We start from the raw sequence: 21031 nt of genomic DNA, 5'->3' as shown, positions 1-21031 counted from the left end.
AAGCTGGTTTTAGACGTATCTAAAACCAGCTTAGGCCTTTCCCCTGCCTCTAAAGGCCTAGAGCAAAAAGAGGTGTTTTTAGAGGAGGGGAAAGGGCGGGAGGTGGGCCGACCTAGACTTAGTCGTACAGCAAGTATAACCAAAAACTTGAGCAGGTTGCCTAGTTGGAACTTATATGTTTTGACTTAGACCAAGTCAAAACGGGTATAAGTGCCAAAAAGGGGCTGCTGAGCTGATTGCGGCTGTGTGGCAACCTGCCCACCCCCCACCACAACGATCTCAGCAGTAGAGATGCCTCATCGCCCCTGCTGCGATCCTCCCCCTGAAGTGCCGGGGATCGCTGCAGGAGAGATACTCATGAACCGCGGCACTTCGGGGGGAGGATCGCGGCAGGGGAGATGAGGCATCTCTCCTGCTGCGATCATTGCGAGGGGGGTGGATTCTGTAACTGGTGTTGTTTTTGACAGACGCTGGTTACAGAATCCAGCTTTTAGGCGAAGGACTGGCCCCTCTTTCGCCTAAAAGGTCTTAGGCTATTTTTTGGTTGATAATGTGTTGTAAGTTTAGACGTAGTGGTGGTCTGGGCGTTTAAACTGCTGAACATAGAGGTAGGCCATTCTAAAAAAAAACCTCATTATGGATGTTTTTTTGAGAATGGACATTTTCTCTGCTGATGCTACTTTCAGCATTTAGGGCCTTAGGCCAAAAGGGGACTTAGACGTTTTTTGATTATGCCCCTCTATGGAGCTAACTTTTTTTTTTTTCTTTTTTATATATATCTTTATCGGCGAAGTAGGACAGATATAATTAGAAATTTTTTTTATATATATCTTTATCGGCGAAGTAGGATAGATATAATTAGAAATTAGAAATTCCAAACACTTTAGTTTCCATCTCAAGAACAGCACAATTAGTTTCAATATATTTTAACCTACACCCATCTCGACCCCCTGAACTACCGGGGATCACCTTCGGTAAATCCCTGAGAAGGGCCAGAAGTTGGAGTGGGGTAGGGTATACCTGAGATATTATATGCAGGGCTTAGAGGGAGGGGCTTATTTATTTGATCATTTCTAGGCGAATGGAAGGATCAGAAGGGGGTGGATTTGCTAAGGGAGCAAGCCATGCCATCAGGATATGTGTGGGAGTTGGGCTATGCCATTGGGGGGATTTCAGGGAGTCGGCCATGCAATTGGGGATGTCATGGAGGGTGGAAATGGATCTAAGAGAGGAGTGAGATCAGATTAGGGGAAGAGTGCTGAGGACCTGGACTGTGCTACTAGATTCCTGATAATGCAGCTGTACTTATCGCCTCCTCTTGAGGCTAATGGACTGCATGGTAGCTGTCGTATCAAGGATCTCTTCCATCTGCCCATATTACACCCAGCTCCCCCTACTTCTGTATTAAGCACCTAACATGGGATTCTTATTGCACCAGCTTCCTTTTTAGTGCAGGAGGCATTAGATGAGGTCTGTGCTAATGTATACTGTACAGGTAAACCTGCATAAGCTGCTTTTCAAAGCTTAGCAGAAGGGCCCCTTAGCTTCACTGTTTTGGAGAGAGGGGTTTGAAAAGAAAGAAGCACCTGCAAGATGGGGGGAGGGGTGGAAGGTGAGAGAAAACCACCTGTAGGTTGGACGGAGAGAGAAAGAAAGAAACACCCGCAGCAGGGGAGTTGAAAGGAGAGAGAAACACCTGTGGATAAGGGGGTTGTAAGGAGGGAGAGAGGGGGGGGAGAGAGAAGCACTAAAAGGGCTCAAGGGGACCAAAGAAATGAGTGAAGGGCAGGGTGAGGGCAGAGTCATGTGCTCTCTTTTTTTGTCTTCACGAATATGGTAACCATAGTAGCACATGACTCTAATTCAAGGTTACTCCATTGGCCCCAGGAGCTGAGAGAGAAATTAAATGGAAGGAAAGGCCCCCAAGAGGAGAGAGATGAGAAAAAGAGCCATTGAGAATTACCAAAACCCTTTTCCCAGACTCTGGACTTGGAAAAAAGCACAATAAAAGAGCATAGATGGCATTGACTTCAAAGGAAGACGTGTCCTTCTACCAAGCCTAAACTGCAGCTGCAGTCTACAACCATGTTCCTCACCTACCCAGAGAGTGTAGGCCTTGGAGAAGGAATCAAAAGTGGCTGGAGTCCTGCCTTGCTTACCTAATCACCCATTTCTACTGTTCTCATAATGCGTGCTTCAATACACTACTTAATATGATCTAAACTAGTTCAACATCCAAACAGAAGACTTTTTTTCTTAACTACCGATGGTTTATTACAAACAAGCTAATAGGGAACTTACTGTAGGTTGCTGAAAACAAGTGTTGACCTGATTCTGGTTCAGAATAAGCATGAAGAATAACTTAGATTGTGAGCCCCCTAGGGACAGAGAAAATAACTGCATATACCGTGTACATCATTGTGTACATCTGGTAGTGCTATAGAAAATGATTAGTGGTAGTAGTTTTGTGGCTGACTGTGAGTGTTTGCTGAATGACTGAAGGAGCAGATGCTGAATGGCTAAAGGAATAGAGATTTTATCCCCCTTTATATGTCTATTCTGTAAAGTGTGCTCCCACCTTCACGTATATTATGTACAGCTGGGCAGGGCCATATTTGGTCTTGCTCAAATATTAAGTGCTCTTTATAGAATCATCTTCCATATGTGTATTACAGAACTGGAGGGTCTATTCTATCCTGAATAGACTATAGGCTTTACTTCATGCTACTGAATAATTGTAAGTGTAGTGGCAGTTTTACTGATTGGTTCAAACTGGCCAGGACCCCGTTGCCAATTCTTTCTTGTAATGTCTTTATTACCAACTTAATGGAGTGTGGGGGCACACTATGAGGATAGATACAATGTGTGGAAATGTCAGTTTGGCACTGAATACTTCTGTCTAGTGATGCTTGCTTACCTGGGCAGGAAGGAGACTATTACCTCAGGAATAGCAGAATGAGGGAGGGGGGTGGAAGAAGTGGATACAAAATGGGGGAGAACCTATAGAGATGAGGAGAGAAGGATCTTACTGTAGAATAAAGAAGGAAGGGAAAGAAGGAGAAAAGGACTGAAGAGATGGGAGAAAAGGAAGGATTGGGAATTAACATTGAGAAAGAAGAAGGGTTGAGGATGGAGACAGGGAATGTGGGGGGGGGGGGGAGTAGGGGAGATATTCAGGACCAAGGACTGTGCAATTCCTCAAGACAGGTTTAAGGAACACCATGGTTATTAATATACTCTCATATCTGAGCCCATTTATTTAAAATCCCTCTCTGTCTCACTTTCTTTATTCAATTTTCTATACCGTTCTCCTAGGGGAGAACAGTTTACATTAATTTATTCAGGTACTCAAGAATTTTTCCCTATCTGTCCTTGCAGGCTCACAATCTATCTAATGTACCTACGGCAATGGGGGGACTAAGTGACTTGCCCAGGGTCACAAGGAGCAGCATGGGTTTGAACCCACAACCTCATGGTGCTGAGGCTGTAGCTTTTAACCACTGCACCACACTCGCCCCCTGGAAAAATGTTGCATGCCCTGCTCCTCAGAACATGATTAATTCTTCGAGGGCCCCTAGGCACACTGGTATACTGGGCCCCCCTGCCTCTAACCTGCCCATGCCCTGCCAATGTCCTGCCCCCATTTATCTGTTTTCTTCTTTATTTCCACTTGTATTTCTTTCTTTTTTTTATTCAAAACAAAGAAAGATTAGCATACCAGTGCACAGTTTTTCTTCTATGCAACCCCCAAACATCTCTGAACAAATCCCCCTTCCTTACCTTCCCACCTACTTACCCAGGATTTTAACTCTGAACCCTTTCCATGCATATATGAAAGTGTTCAAATATTTGTAAAGCAGTAATAGTATCCGAAATACAAGTCTATATTAATAACCAAGTTTACAACGCCTCTCAACTGCCTCACTTTACATCAACCAACTGTAACCCATATGTGTATGTATAAACAACCAAATCTGTAACTCCTCTAGTACGTTCCACTCCATGTATGTTAACTTGCAATGAAACAACAAGGCAAGCAGTCCACCAAAGAATCCAACATAAAACAAAAGAAGATTGGCAGAAAATAAGGGATTCAAATCAGGATAATTCAAGGTGCTCCCAAGAACCATGCCTGATGCATTTCGCCAAACAAGGCTAGTCAACGCTAACAAAAAACCATGGGGTCCTTTTATCAAACTGCGGTAGGGGGTTTAACGCGCATTAAACCACCTGCTGCACTAGCCGCTAGCGCCTGCATTGAGCAGGTGTTAGTTTTTTAGCCGGCTGCGGGGGGTTAGCGCATGATGAAAAGTCCGACGGGCTAACCCTGCTAGCACGGCTTGATAAAAGGACCCCCATGTCTTTCATACAAACAGGTCACAGAAAACACCTTCACTTTAGTATGGAATATGTAATCACAAACTAACCTTTCCCCCCCTTTTACAAAACTAGTATGGTTTTTAGCCACGGCCTGTGCTAAAAAAAATGCTCTACAGTTTTGAAAAAAGGGGGGATAAAATAGACAAAGGTTAAATAAAACCACCAAGAAGCTGGACTCTGCATACAAAGCAACACCACAGAAACAACGATGCATGTCCTCTAAAATAAAAAAATAAATAAATAGAATTTTTTTTTCTACCTTTGTCTTGTCTGGTTTCTGCTCTCCTCATCTTCTTGTCAATATCTTCCTATTATCTTTTGTCCTTCTGTGCCACTTCCAGAAACTGTATGCCTCCCCCTTCCATCTTTCCCTTCACCCTCATTGGTCTGGCATCCATCTTCTTCCATTCCCTCTTCCAATGGTCTGGCATCTCTCTCCTCTCTTCTTCCCTTCCCTCTCCTACAATCCCATGGTCTAGCATTTCACTCTCTCCTCTCCCTTCCCCCCACTTCCATCAGCATCAGCCCCCTTTCTTTCCCTCCAACCCAATTCCATCCAGTATCCTTCTCTTTCCCTGCACACAATTCCATCAGCATCTGCCCCCTTTCTCTCCCTCCACCACCCTTCCATACCACGCTGGCCCACCATCTGCCCCACCACCCTTCCTTACCATCTTGCCCCCTTTCTCTTCCTATATCACCCTTCCATACCATCCTTCTCACAACCCTCCCATATTACCCAGCCCCCTTTCTCTCCCTCCACCACCCTTCCATACCATCCTTCTCACAACCCTTCCATTCCACCCTGCCCCCTTTCTCTTCCTCCTCCAACACCCTTCCATGCTCTTTTCTCCCCCTCCAAACATTGCTGCAGGCTCTGCCCTCTGAGCCTCTTTGCCCGGAAGCAGCATTATAACAGCTGATGGCAAAGGCTCCCCCGCAGCAACAGCAATGGCAATGCCCCCTTCCCTGCAGCAACGCCCCCCCTCCAGCAATGGCAAGGCCCCCCCCGGCAGCAACCACAATACAGCTGGATCTGTTACTGGAAGGTCCCGCGATGACTGCTTCTGCCAGTCCATCCCCCTCCGACGTCACTTACTTGCTCCGGAAGAAGTGACGTTGGAGGAAGATGGACCAGCAGAAGCAGTCATCACGATCTGGCTGTATTGCGGTTGCTGCGGGAGGGGGGCCCGTTGCAGTTGCTGCTGCGGGAGGGGGGCCCATTGCCTGTAAGGTGAATCGTTCTCTTTCAGCGGGCCCCCCCTCATTGTTTCAGGCCCTAGGCACGTGCCTAGTGTGCCTATTGATTAAACCGGCCCTGCTGCTCCTGTATGTTTCTTTATTTTCTCAATGTTTGATTTTAATTTCCTGTTTGGTATTTGATTCCCATGGTGAAACATATCAATCTCTTTATTGTTTTACCTTTGCGAACATGCCTGACTAATTGCTGTTAAATTCCTCTAACTTTTATTTATCTTATTTATTGATCACAGATCTCATAAATAAAGCAAGGTGATTTATTGCATAAACAAAACACAATCATAATAATGTATTAAAATGAACTCCAAATATTCCAAAAATTACTGTACCTTAAATCAAACAAAATAAATGCTGTAAAATTTACACCAAACCAAAAGCCCAAAGCCCTTTAACTCCCCCCCCTCCTTTTTACTAAGCCATGGTAGAGGCTTATACCGAGGCCTGGAGTGCTAAATGCTCCGACTGCTCCTACAGAATTCTATGAGCATTAAAGCAGTGTCGGAGCATTTAGCACTCTGGGCCATGATAAAGTATACCTCCGAAGTTCATGGGGGTTGTGTTCCTAGAGCACCCGCAAACTTTGAAAAACCGCGATTATTGGATACGGAAGAGGAGTGGGGAATGGAGGCGGGAGAGGGTTGCAGGGGCGGCGGCTGCTGTGAGTGGTGTTTGCAGGCCCGATCCGGGCTGGGATCGCTGCTCAGATCGCAAGCCAGGCAGAGCGGATTGGTGATGTCGTGGGGTTGGAGGATGCACATGGTAGGGTCGCGGAAGAGGCGGACGGAGAATACAGTATTTGCGGAGAAATAAAACCGCGAATACTGGGGCCGTGAACTCTGAACCGCGACTTCGTGGGAGTATATTGTATAAGCTCTATTGTGGGCCAAGCTCTGCCGCGGCTTAGTAAAAGAGGGTCTAAATCTCTATTGGCTTTAGGGCAGTTACTGCAGTGGTAGCTGCTAGTGTGGCTTAGGGGGGGAGGGGGGCAAATAAAATAGCAAACACTGTACACTTTTCCCTCTGTATTCGTGGTTTCAGCAATTGCGGTTTCGATTATTCACGGTTTTTAGCTTGCTAGCTTGCATAGAGAAATTGCTGATTCCCAGTACTTTACAGTGTTTTGCCTCTCCTTCCGAGACAGGCCAGGTCTCCCACCATGTTATTCACGGTTTCACCATATTCACAATGGTTTTTAATAGAAAACAGTGAATAACATAGGAAAAAGTTATTTTGCGTTTTTTCTGTATTCGCGGGTCTGTTAATCCCCTATCACAGCGAATACAAAGGGAGAAGTATATAATAGCATTATACTGTTCTACAAAGCAGTAATCTAATATAATAAAGCCCTAAGCGCGCATGCGCACTCCCACCTGCGTGCTCCTGTTTTCCGTGCACTGAAGGGCACCGTAGGTGGGAGTGCGCATGCGCGAGAATCTCCCGAGGCGGATGTTGGCTGCGGCAGCTGTCGGCGGCTGCAGGCCGCGGCGGAAGATGGCTGAAGCCTGGCTTCCCAAATGCAAGAAGACGCGTCTTGCTTCTGTAAGAGGAATAGCCATTTATAGCTGCAGCTGTCATAGAGCCTGGAATGTACTATCCCATTTGCCTCTTAGGGGGGTGGGTGGGAGAGGGGTAAGTCACCATTGGGGGTTTAAGGGGGGGTCATGTCTTTATCCCTACAGCAGTTTGGCCATTATCACAAATTAAAAGCCTGCCCTGAAAAACTCTGACATGCCCCCTTGAGATTTAGATGAACTGCAGTTTTGCCCAAAAAACATCTGCCTACCACTTTATGCCATTTTAGAAACTTTATGCCATTTTAGAAACAACCAGTCCTTAGGATAAATAGTTGGGTTTTCCATTCTCAGACTAGCCATATTGCTCAATTATCTATAAGTGTAGTCTTCTAGAGAATATTGTAATCACATCATGTCATATTGTATTAATAATTGGGAGGAGGGTGGAAGAAAATGAGTGTTTTATGTATTATTTATGTAGTTTATAGTGCGTTTTATGCAGTATTTTATGTTCAATTAATTTAATTGCACTGTCAAAGTTTGGAAAAAGGTGGAAATAGGGAAGGTAAAAAGGGAAATGGGAGCCTGAATATGGGTAGGTAAAAGGAAGGGAGAGGGGTTACTGCTGGACAGGGGGAGCAGGGAAGGGGTACTACTAGACAGGGGGGAGGTAAAAGGAAGGGAGAAGGGCTACTGCTGGACAGGGGGATATACGAAGTCCCTCTAAACTTCTCTCTCTAAGTCCTTCTACTTTTCATTGTAGTTCCTTTCTAGACCAACTCCTGTAAACCGTGTCGAGCTCTACTTCTTTGGAGATGATGCGGTATACAAACTTAAGGTTTAGTTTAGTTTTAATTTAGTTTAGTTTAGCAGGGAAGGGGTACTGCTGGACATGGGCGGTAAAAGGAAGGGAGAAGAAACAGAAAGACAGACAGACAGACAGGGGGCCAGGGAGAGAGAAAGAAAGACAGACAGAAAGAAAGAAACACCTCAGCGCCCCATTGTGCTAAAAGTCTACACATCTATTCTAGCACCCGTTAATGTAACGGGCTTAAATTCAGAAAATAATTTCACTGAACCCGATAATCTTTATAATAGTTCGTTGTCTTAAAGCCAGGCTGTCTGAACTCTTGAACTCTGGCTCTAAATAATGGTAGAGGTTTTTTCCATGGCCCAGAGCACTAAATGCTCCAACAATCATAGAATTCTATGAGTGTCGAAGCAGCTTAATAAAAGAGGCCATGTTTGGCTTTGATCCTGTATTTACACTGAATGGTAAGTTACAATGGTTATGATCATCATTAGTGCGTAAGTTTTATCTGTGGTCTTTCCTCACCTGAATAAATACTGAAAACATTAAAAAATCATGTATTATGACAGCACGCAAACTTTGCTCCGGCTTGCTGTTGCTATGCATATTATGTACACTAGAGGGTGGGTTGAGCTTGCTATATGTATTTTTCTGATATGTTCATCTCCAAGTTTTCATTTTATATGATCTCATGTTGAGCAACATGTTTTAGCGTATGAGGATTGATATTGTTTCTGAAGTGATTTTGAATATATTTTAGAACTCAGCAGATTTTCTGCTGCATATTCAGTTATTACACCAGAAAATGTGAGGACAATTTTCAAAAACCAGCCCCGTGGGTAAAACAGTGCTTCCCTGTAGAAATGAGTTATTTGAAAATTGCTAACCTGCATGCAACTAAAAAATAGACACCATTCCACAACCTACCTACAGGTTCAAAAGGTGATGGCGAAAGCTAGAAGGCTGCTCATTGGGAAGAATAACCTGAATCACAGTTACCGAATGCTAGGATCCACCTTAGGAATTAGTGCCCAAGAAAAGGATCTGGGTGTCATCATAGACAATACGATGAAATCTTCTGCCCAATGTGCGGCGGTGGCCATAAAAGCAAATAGGATGCTAGGAATTATTAAAAAAGGGATGGTTAACAAGACTAAGAATGTTATAATGCTCCTTTATCGCTCCATGGTGCGACCTCATCTGGAGTATTGCATTCAATTCTGGTCTTCTGTTCTCAAGAAAGATATAATGGTGTTAGAAAAGGTTCAAAGAAGAGCGACCAAGATAGTAAAGGGGATGGAACTCCTCTCATATGAGGAAAGACTAAAACGGTTAGGGCTCTTCAGCTTGGAAAAGAGACGGCTGAAGGGAAATATGATTGAAGTCTACAAAATCCTGAGTGGAGTAGAACGGGTACAAGTGGATTACTTTTTCACTCCGTCAAAAATTACAAAGGCTAGGGGACACTCGATGAAGTTACAGGGAAATATTTTTAAAACCAATTGGAGGAAATTTTTTATCACTCAGAGACTAGTTAAGCTCTGGAATGCGTTGCCAGAGAATGTGGTAAGAGTGGATAGCGTAGCTCAGGGGTCTCAAAGTCCCTCCTTGAAGGCCGCAATCCAGTCGGGTTTTCAGGATTTCCCCAATGAATATGCATGAGATCTATGTGCATGCACTGCTTTTAATGCATATTCATTGGGGACATCCTAAAAACCCGACTGGATTGTGGCCCTCAAGGAGGGACTTTGAGATCCCTGGTGTTGCTGGTTTTAAGAAAGGTTTGGACAAGTTCATAGTCTGTTATTGAGAAAGACACGGGGGAAGCCACTGCTTTCCCTGTTTTGGTAGCATGGAATATTGCTACACCTTGGGTTTTGGCGAGGTACTTGTGACCTGGATTGGTCACTGTGAGAATAGGCTACTGGGCTTGATGGCCCATTGGTCTGACCCAGTAAGGCTATTCTTATGTTCTTAAGCTAGAAGAGTGCTAGGGTGCATATGAAGAGCTATGGCCAGTAGGAAAGAGGAGGTATTGATGCTCCTGGGTAAGACTCTGGTGAGGCCTTATTTAGAATATTGTGTATAATTATGGAAACCGCCCCTTTAAAAAGATATAAAAAGGATAGAGTCGGTCCAGAGGAAGGCTACTAAAATAGTATGTGGTTTTCATCGTAAGGCGTATGGGGACAGACTTAAAGATCTCAATATATATTCTTTGGAGGAAAGATGTGAGAGGGGAGATATGATAGAGACATTTAAATACCTACATGGCATAAATGCGCGTGAAGCAAGTCTCTTTCATTTGAAAGGAAGCTCTGCAATGAGAGGGCATAGGATGAAGTTAAGAGGTGATAGGCTCAGGAGTAATCTAAGGAAATATGTTTTTACAGAAAGGTGGTAGATTCTTGGAACAGTCTCCCGGAAGAAGTGGTGGAGATGGAGACTGTGTCTTAATTCAAGAAAGCGTGAGATAGGCACGTGGGATCTCTTAGAGCAAGGAAAAGATAATGGTTGCTGCGGATGGGCAGACTGGATGGGTCATTTGGTCTTTATGTGCTTGAAAAACTACCCGCAATAAAAAGAGCTGATAACGTGTGTGGGTGTTTGTTCCTTAGGTAATTTTCACAGTGAAAGTAGACACTTATTTCCCCTTTCCCTTACAACTGGAAGAAATTTTGTGAGCAAAAGCTACCTGTAAACTTTGCGGGCAGTCTGACAAATTGCCTTCTGACCATACATGCTGCACATACAGGAACAGAAATACTCTAACAGCAAATACACAGGCATGTGGTTTTCTAGTTCTGTTACCTTACCAAGATTTATGGGAGACATTTTCAGACCTCACAGGGAACTTGAAGGCCTGCAGTTACCTTGTACCAGTGGGCCGCTAAGCTAATTTTGAAGAAGAAACTGACCACAGAGTTTACCTTGGACAATTTGAGGGCCATCAACTCTGTACCAGTATGACAGTTATCACACAATGTTCACCGAACAGGCATATGAATATTATAAGAAAATTGTATGTTGGTATGACCTAAAACCTTATATGTAACATTATACATGATAAAAACCATAACCGATGTAAATATGAACGTATGGACATAAAAATATGAAAATTCAATGAGTGTAGCATGGTGGTTGAAGCTACAGCCTCAGCACCCTGGGGTTGTGGGTTCAAATCCTGCGCTGCTCCTTGTGACACTGGGCAAGTCACTTAATCCTCCATAGCCCCAGATACGTTAGATAGATTGTGAGCCCACCGGGACAGATAGGGAAAATGCTTGAGTACCTGATTGTAAAACCACTTAGATAACCTTGATAGGCAGTATATAAAATCCTAATAAACTTTAAACTTCTTTTTAGTTTACCTAGCCACTTGTTCATTTACAATAGTACATGTTTTATTGGCTGTTTTCAATTGCCGTAAGGGTCATCCATATCATTGATCTTACATTTTCTATTATGGTTTTTAACTTGTACTGTGCTTGTTTTTAAGGTTTACGCTTTATGGGCTACTTTTACTAAGCTGCAATAGTGTTTTTAGCGTGCGCAGAATTATAGCGCGTGCTAAACCCGTGCTACGTGGCTAGAACTAATGCCTAAGCCCATCCACCCCTAGGCTCACATTAAATATATAGATCCAGTCACCTTTAATACCCTCCACCTGTTACCCAGCCAATTCTAACCTATATAGAATAAAGGTAACAAAATTAAAAATATAATTCAACAACCCATATGCTATACTTTAAACTTATAATAATCCAACCCATCATGTACTTACCTATCCCAGTCATCAACCAGGGTAGATATGCTGACCCAAAATGCTCCCCTCAGAAAAACCCCTCCCAAAACAGCCCCCACACCCTAAAAGAAATCCTCGTTTTCTCATACAGCCGCACAACAAAAACCTATCTATCACCTTCATAAATGCCAGACCAGTATAGAACAAAGGCATCATACTAAATGACCTCACAGATAACTGGAACATATTCCTGATTACTAAAACCTGGCTTAAGGACATTGATGGAATTACACTAGGTATGATATGTCCCTTAGGCTACCAAGCTTTAGCAGGCTCCCGTACGTACAAAAAAGGAGGAGGAGTAACACCATTATCCACCTATGACAAATCAATTGCAGAGAAATGTACATTGGAGTAGATCCCAATGTGTCACATTAGGATAAAAACTTGTATTGAAAAGCATTCACTTTAATGGCAAATTGTAACAAGGAAACTCTTTATTTGTTGGTACTAGACTCCTAGTTTGTATCAAATTAGGATACAACCTTGTATTGTAAACTTGTACTGTAATGCCAAATTGTAACCTGTTAATTATATAATATGTATGTTTAACCTGTAAGTCATTTTGAGCTCTTTGGGGACAACAGAATAGAAAACAAATTAAATAAAGAAAGAAACAAACAACTTGCGCATAAAATCTCAAACCTAATGTTTTCACAAATAAAGTAATTATAAATAGAAGTGCTCATAGTACATGTGAGAGGCTGTCACAAAAAAACAGAATTGCGATAAATATATATGGTTAATCATTGCACTCCAATACAAAATTGTCAAAAAAAAATTCAATGTGAAATTTCAAAAAACTTATCTTTTCTAGTAGAAAAGTGTTCATGATTCCAGTCTTCAAAAAACATAAGGAAGTAATCCAATGAAGTCCACTCATGAGGGTCCTGATATGGCCCATGTTTCGCAAGTGGCTGCATCAGGAAACCCTCATAACACAATGACTTGGTAATATTGTTGTACCAGTCTCTCACTCATCCATGTTCTACAACGGGCATTTGGGAAAGGTAGTTAATCAATTCAAAGGCCTATGAACAGTCTGCAGGTATAAAAATTAGTGATAATTGTTTATCTTTAATTTTTTAGATTCTGTTAATATGCCGACTTCAAAGGAATCCTTCCTCGTTCAAGACAACAGGAGAGTCAGGTAAAAAGAGATTCTGCTAAGAAACATGTATTTGAAAAATTTAAGTGAGGGAGACGGACAATAAAGTAGTCCTATGTATCACTGCATATTTTTAATGTATATAGTTTTATATACTTATATAATAAGCCCAGTTGACCACTGCTCTCTTGATTGGTCCATCATCCAACTTAATTTTAGATGTTAAGGTGCACCCAAGGGAAACGACATTTTCAATTTGAGGTCTTCTGCTATTAGTACTAGTCAGGCACAGAAGCTTTGCTAATTTTCAGGAAATTTAGCAAAAAGAAATATGAATTTGAATACACTTGTTCTAAGACCCATCATAATTTGCATATTTTGCTTATTTAGAAGTCATTTGAGCCCATGAAGACTGGATGTGAAAACTGCTGAGCGCAACCCAAGATGATGGCTGCAACCCTGTAGCATTAATATGGATTGTTTAGAATTGTTATATTTTTCTTTTTATTCTTAACTAATGTTCAAGAGAAAGGGTAAATCCTAGGTCTTCCATGCAGACACTTGAATAACTCTGGTGAGTGGTCCAATTGACTGTGTTGTGGTTTGTCCTGACCCTGGCCAGGTGACTTTGGCAGTGGTTCCTATGGGGAGTATTGTGAAGGAAAGCTTGTTGGTGGTTGCCTCTGGTCAGGGTACAATATTAAGCCCAGAGTCACAAATTGCTCCAAATTAGCTTGCATAATAAGCCTTGCTGGCAGCTCAATGCATCAGACTGTGACAGAAGGCACCAGAGGTTTGGTTCGAGCAGTGCTGGAAATAACTACCACTTACACTATGATCCTGTGACCACTATCTCAGGTTCAGAAAGCTTTTAAAAGCATTTCTGTACCAAAACAGGGAGCCAGCCCTGAAGCAACTGAAATGGTAAGTGTAAAAGCCCATTTCTAAACTACCTAATGCACCCCTGAAACATAATGGTGAGCCAATGATAACCTACTTGTACTTGTAACTATGTGTTTGTAACTATGACCTGACTATGAAAACGGGATAGAAATCTAATTAAATAAATAATAGTTATGCTAATCTACCTGTACTAGCAACCCTATTGAATGTCCATATCAAACTGTCCTTTGTAACTTCCTGGGTAACTGACCCAACCTCTTGCAATGTAATCCAACCTTGAACTGAATAGGTAAAGGCGGAATAGAAAACCTGATTAACTTAATATCACAACACATAACAAAGAGCATAACATAACGTAACATGTAATCTGTATAATTCAGAGTATGAGCACAGTCTGTGAAAAAGAAGTCTACAGTACTTTTTCCTAAATAATTGTAGCTCATTGCTCTGATATCTAGAATGATTCCCCTCCGCTTCTCTTTATGAATTGTACAAATGATTTGGATGGCTGTTCTTAAGGTTAATGATTAGGTTTGGTAACTGATCAGGTAAATAGTTTGAGGGACAAAAGTGCTATTGCCTAAAGCCGAGTTAAAATGTTTTAAATTTCTGGGCATTAGCAATGGTTCTCTTTTGCTGTTCCCCGTTTCCTTCATGAATGGTTTTGTAGAAAGCTGGTCAGATTTGGCTGAATGCAACCGAACAAGTGTTGTAACCTTGTGTATGTGGGTGTAAGGAGGTCCTTTATCGGTTGTTCAGTTCCTTGATTTTAAAGATTAGGTACAAATTCTGTACAACCTAGACAGTAGATTAGCCGTTCCCCTTAACTGTATCCATGATATCCTGTCTGTCTGTCTTGTCTGTTTAAATTGTAAGCTCTTTCAAGCAGGGCTGTCTTCTTTGTGACTCTGTACAGCACTGCATACATCTGGTAGCGCTATAGAAGTAATAGTAGTAGAAGTTATTATAAGATACCTTGTAGCTTTTTATCTTGGAAGGTTAATCAGTGAAGCAGATAAAATCAAGACAGACCTTTATTAGCTCTTTTATACCGGGACAAAGTTCCCACTGTACAATATAATTCAACTAGGAGCTGAACAAAGGAGTCCACATGACATCCATCAGCAAGAGGCACAACATGGGGCCAATGTCACTGCTTCTGCTTGTAGCTCTTCTTCAGGCTATCTCTGCTTTGGTAAGAAAACTTCACATTTGTTTTGTATATTGACATCTAGACATTCAAAGCAACACTGGGAGAATGTATTTTTACAATTCAGAAAATGCATGCTAGAAACATGACACAAAGTAGTGTTTAGGATAAGAAAAAGATCCTGAATCAAAACTTCTATAACACACCTCAAAATGCAAGAACACTTACACATCAATTCTGGTCTGGCAGGTTTGAAGAGAAGCTGTTAGAGAAGTTAAATCCTGTTTCAGATCACAAGTTTCTTCATAATGTTTTGTGATGAGATCTTTAAGGGATCGAAGTTCCTCCAGCAGTAAATCTGATGAGGATCCCATGTGCTTGCCAGCAGATGATTTTTCAGGAGAAGGAGGATTATGCTTCTGGCATTTTGAGCCTGATGAAGGAGGAGCAGAGAGTTCTGCTGGGCACGATGGACCACTGGTCTGACCCAGCAGTTGCAATTCTTATGTTCTTATGGTATATTTGCTCCCTGACATGTCCAGAGGCAGGTGTATTAATTTAATGAGGCAAAGATTAAGCAGAAAAAGGTGCTGCGTTCGATCAAACTCAGCTAAAACTGAAACAGCTTGAGCAAGAAATTGAAGATCTCTCTAACAGAAGCAGGAGAAATAATATAAGAATTATTGGTCTTGCAAAAACAATTCTCTTAGAAAATGAAGGGAGGAATCAGCAGCTTGGAATTTTGAAGAACATTGGGTAATGCATTACAGTATCCTGCACTCCGTGTTTCTAAAGATGTACCAGGCCACCATTTGAACTCTTTCAGTGTATGAAGAAATCCCCCCTCCCCCGAAGTAACCTGTTTGGCGAAACATAGGCTATATTGTAGGTTTGGAGAAAGCAGCAAGATAAACATGCAAAAATTTTGGGATGTCTCTCTCACACTCCAAGAAGCTAAATAAAATATGCACATTATTGCCTACTACCCTACTTCAAGAGGTTTCAAGAATGTGAAGTGATAGTATTTTATGTGGACTATTGTGAGTCAAAATGGACAAAGGAAACCCTTTTTGAATGACTAACCTTAGGGCCAGAGATTCAAAAGGGTTTCACACCCTGTTTAAATTTGGATTTTAGATTTTAATTTCCTGCCATTCCCAATCCAAGTTCATGATGAGTTGCAATCAAATATAGTAGATAATTGGTTCCCTGCTCAAAGAGGACATCTTTGTACCATAGGCATTGGATAGTTAAGTGAATTGCCCAAGGTCACAAGGAGAATTATTGCCAGAATGGAATCCATCACGGTTGCATCACAGAATAGTCTTGCTTAAATACAATGCTCACTTTTCTTCATGGTTTGGGCAAGGTGGAGGAAAGCTGAGAAAAGATAAGTAGAAGAAGGCTTTGTCCTAAAGTTCTAAGCAGGGAGTCATATGAATGCTAATTTGCTTCAAAGCATTCAGGATATGGAGACATTCAATACATTTATCTTGCTGTAACATATAGGAAACCTTGTTGTCCATATATGGTTAAATGTTTACCCCCAAATTCTATACATAGCACTTACATTAGGTGCCCTAATTACAGCCGCCTAGCGACACCTAAGTTCGGGATCTGTGCCTAACTTGGCTTAATTTGGTGATAATTGACCATGCCAGTTTACAGCCAATTAAAAAAAAAAATAATTAAATAACTTAAGCATTCAGCACCAAACGCTTAGGATGCTAAGTGACGCCTAAATCGAGGTGCCCTCCCATGCCTAGTGATACCTATGTTAAAAAGTAGGCATGATTATGGGTGGAGAATAGGCATGATTGAGGTAGGTGTACCAACATAGGTGCTGCCATATTAGGCGAGTAAAAAGCTGGCCTAATGGTGTGGTGTCTAAGTTCGCATAGGCACCGTTAGGCATGATTCTATAAATCAGGGGTAGGGAACTCTGGTCCTCGAGAGCCGTATTCCAGTCGGGTTTTCAGGATTTCCACAATGAATATGCATTGAAAGCAGTGCATGCAAATAGATCTCATGCATATTCATTGGGGAAATCCTGAAAACCCGACTGGAATACGGCTCTCAAGGACTGGAGTTCCCTACCCCTGCTACAAATGATGCTTAGCATTTGATTGGCAACTGTGCTGACTGGCGCCTACAATCAGGGCAGGATTAGTTCTTCAAGGGCTCCTAGGCACACAAGTACATTGGGCCCCCTATCCACACCTCGCTCCCTGCCCCACCCCATTTATTTACCTGTTTTCTTATTTACTTCATTATTTCCACTTGTATTTCTTTTTTTCTTTTATTATAAAATTCAAAACAAACAACAAAGATTACCAAACCAGTGCCAGTGTACAGTTTTAGTTCTATGGAAGTCTCAAACATCTCTGAACATATCCCCCCTTCTTTTCCTTCCCACCTACTTGCCCAGGACTTTTACTCTGAACCCTTTCCATACGTATATAAAAGTGTTCAAATACATTGTAAAGCAGTAATACTATCTGAAACATAAGTCTATATTAATACCTAAGTTTGCAACTCCTTTCAACTGCCTCACTCTATGTCGTCCAACTTTAACCCATATATATGTATAAACAACTAAATCTGTATCTCCTCTGGTACATTCCACTCCATGTATGTTAATTTGTAACAAAACAGCAAGGCAAGCGATCCACCAAAAAATCCAACGTGGAAGAAAAGAAGATCGGCTGACAATAAGGAGATTCAAATCAGGTTTATTCAAAGTGCTCCCAGGAACCATGCCTAATGCATTTCACCAAACAAGGCTGGTCAATGCTAACAGAAAACCATATTTTTCATATACACAGAACCACCCTCACCCAGTATGAAATAACTAATCAAGAACTAACCGCCCCCCCCTTTTTTTTTTTTTTTTTTTTTTAACAAATGCACAGAAGAGGTTTTTAGCACTAGCTTGCGGGCTGAATGTTCTGCGCTGTTCTGATGATCGTAGGAACAGCTACAATTTTATTGCTTTATCCTAAAGCAATAAAATAAAAAAATATTTTTTTTTCTACCTTTCCACATATTCTTGTCATTCTCTTCCTTCCATCCACTGTCTGCCCCTTCCAATAACTGTCTCCCTCCTGCCGTCTCTCCTCCAGCCCCCCACCCCTCACTCCTTTGGTCTGGCATCCATCATCTTCCCTCTGTTTCCCTCATTGTCTGGCATCACTCTCCTTCCATCTCTACTTTTCCCCCCCTCCTGTGGTTTTTAACATCTCTCTCTTCTCATTTCCTCCACTCAGATCTGATATCTCTGTCTCCTTCCCCGTTCTTTGGCATCTCTCTCTCCTCTCTCCTCTCTCTTCCCTTTCCTTTTCTTCTCTGGTCTTCCTACTCTATTTTCTGCTTCCGTCCAAATTAAATTCTTTTCCCTGTGTCTACTCACAGCTTGCCACCCCTTTCCTTCACCCCTCCACTATCTAACTAACTCTATCTTCTTCCCCCAATCCAGCATGTGGGAAAGCAGCAGCAGTGGTGAGGAGGTGAGGGCCCCTCACCTCTTCACCGCTGCTGCTTTCCCATATGCACCTGATGCTGACAGCACATTTCCATCATCTGCCCCTTTCTCTCCCTTCTCCCCACTTCCATCATCTGCCCCCTCCTCTTTCTCTCTCTCTCTCCCTTCTCCCCACTTCCATCATCTGCCCTGCCCCCTTCTCTCTCTCCCTTAAGTTCTCCCCACTTCCATCATCTGCCTGACTGCCACCATCTCTCTCTCCCGGCTCCACCCCAGGCCAATCTCCCTCACCTTTGTGTGGGTCACTACTCACTCACATTATTTCAGATTTTTTTTCAAATGGTGGCAGGCCTCGGCATCGACGGTGTCACGTCGGCAGGCAAGTAAGATCGGCAACACCCCTCAATGCATCCTCTGGCATCGGCGGCAACTGTTATGTTGCAAGTGGTGCTGCTGTTCAGCCAAAGCTTCTCTCTGATGCTAAAAGCCCAGGCGGAAACGAAGCTGTGTCAGAGGGGAAGCTGTTGGCTGAGCACCGCTTGCAACATAATAATTGCTGCCAATGCCAGGGAGGGGAGCCGCATTGCCGATCTTACTTTCCCGGGGGCTCGTCACTGTTTGAAAAAAAAAAAAATTCTTGCTCAGTCGTTTGTTACTTTTTTGCCCTCCCTTAGCGGAGCCCCCTGACAAGTTCAGGTCCTAGGCACGTGCCTCCTGGGCTTACCTGTTAATCTGGCCCTGCCTACAATGGAGGTGTGCTTAGGCACTGTTTATAGATTCTGATCTTTAGGGTCTTTTTTGTATTGTGAAAGGCTAACTTGTAAGCATTGATGTGGAATCCTTTTTCATTTTTACCTGCAATGGAATTTCAATGATGATTTGTAAAAGGTAATGGGACTTGTATACTGTTTTTTCTGTGTAGTTTACACAAAGTGGTTCACATGTTTTTAGACAGGCATTTATTTTGTACCTAGGGTGATGAAGTGTTACGTGACTTGGCCAGAGTGAAAAGGAGCTACAGTGGGAATCAAACTTGACCTCGGGATGCTGAAGTAGCTGCCCTAACCACTAGGCCACTCCACTCCACTTTTTATAAAATAGTTGCCAGGTCTGAGAAAACAGAGCAGCAATGCTTTTAAACTAGGTGAAACCATTATTCTGAGCCCAAACTCTGATATTTATTGAAGAAGCCAATTAGAACCAGTATGAGCTGTGAGTCAAATAGTGGATTGAGGATTCATATTCAGTGCCATCCTTACATTTTAACAACTATACTAAACTTTGGTAGAAATGGATAAGTTTAAGGTATTGACTGGTTGCTGGGCAACCATGGGTTAGGCCTACATGGATTAGATAACAGTTCTTCCCGTTATCACAGAAATATGACAGAATTTGCACTATGGACTTTATCATTCTTGAAGGCTGCCTTCCTGTTCTCCAGAGTAGGACTGAAGGCAGCTTTTTAAGGTGGCACTTACAAACATTTGTGTACAGACTCTTTAAAAACAGCTGTACCCCAGCCTGGCTTTAGAACACAGTTGACACCCTATCATATCCCAGTTTCGGCACAGGGGATGGTTTGCAGAGGGCAGCATCTACTACTGATGCAGAGAAAGGTCAAGACCGAGACAAAGTCTGTACCTTCTTTAGACACTACATAACCCTTCTTTAGAAACTACAGCCCAGCCAGGATAATCTGATTCCTATTGTTTAACAGTGGGTGGAGCTAAATAGTTTTCTGACAGTTCTTGCTCTAAACCACAAAAAATGGCACAAAATTCCCACAGAACAAACAGGCAACAAGAGAGTGGGAAAACAGGATGCTCTAAATTATAACATAAATCAAGACTCAATGCTGCAGGCGTTTTGGTACAGAGACTACCTTCTTCAGGAGTCTAAAAATAAAATAAACTTAAACAAATATACTTTATAAATGTAAATGTTAAAAAAGTCATATCAATATACACAGAACAATGTCAGAAAATTTTTAAAAAATGCAAGAAAATACTTCCAAATACAAATATTAAATCCAATAAACATACTGTACATTAATAAGCTTTTCTAAGGTATAAAAATCATAAAACAGTCTTAGATAATTAAAAAGAAATTATATAAATACCTGAGAAACACTGAAGCTAAAAGAAACAGCTCTCCCTGGGATCTCCCAGTCCATTTTGAAAAAAACATCAACTGGATTTGAAAAACCACTTTATCTTTGTAAAAAGTATATTTGTTTAAGTTTATTTTATTTGGGCCTTTTCTACTAAACTGTGCTAGCTGTTTTAGCATGGGGAGTCGTGCTGAATGACCCGCACTGCTTCCAACGCTCATAAGAACTCAATGAGCGTCGGGAGCAGCGTGGGACATTCAGCACGGCTCCCCGCGCTAAAACTGCTAGCGCGGTTTAATAGAAAAGGGGGTTTATTTGTAGACTCCTAAAGAAGGTAGTGTCTGTACCAAAACGCCTGCAGCACTGAGTCCTATTGATGCATCCTCTCTTGCTTCTATTATCTTCTTAACAATATCCCCAATATTTCAATAACATACAGTCCAGATATAGCTAGAGTGAACTCTCTATTAAAGTGTGAATGGGATGTCAGACTACCCTCTCAGCCATTA

General features: G+C 42.1%; 1 protein-coding gene across 1 annotated transcript in view; it reads left to right on the top strand.

The window, feature by feature from the left end:
• The first annotated feature begins 14902 nt into the window (after positions 1-14902).
• Positions 14903-21031, top strand: part of MEP1B (meprin A subunit beta) — a 77537-nt gene continuing 71408 nt past the window's right edge. Inside the window, exon 1 of the mRNA XM_033933843.1 lies at positions 14903-14976. Coding sequence (XP_033789734.1) covers positions 14920-14976 — 57 coding nt within the window. The 5' untranslated portion in view covers positions 14903-14919. The remainder of the gene's footprint in view (positions 14977-21031) is intronic.

Source organism: Geotrypetes seraphini, chromosome 2, assembly GCF_902459505.1.
Source record: "Geotrypetes seraphini chromosome 2, aGeoSer1.1, whole genome shotgun sequence".
NCBI classification, from domain to species: Eukaryota; Metazoa; Chordata; class Amphibia; order Gymnophiona; family Dermophiidae; genus Geotrypetes; species Geotrypetes seraphini.
This window is presented reverse-complemented; position numbering and strand designations above follow the sequence as displayed.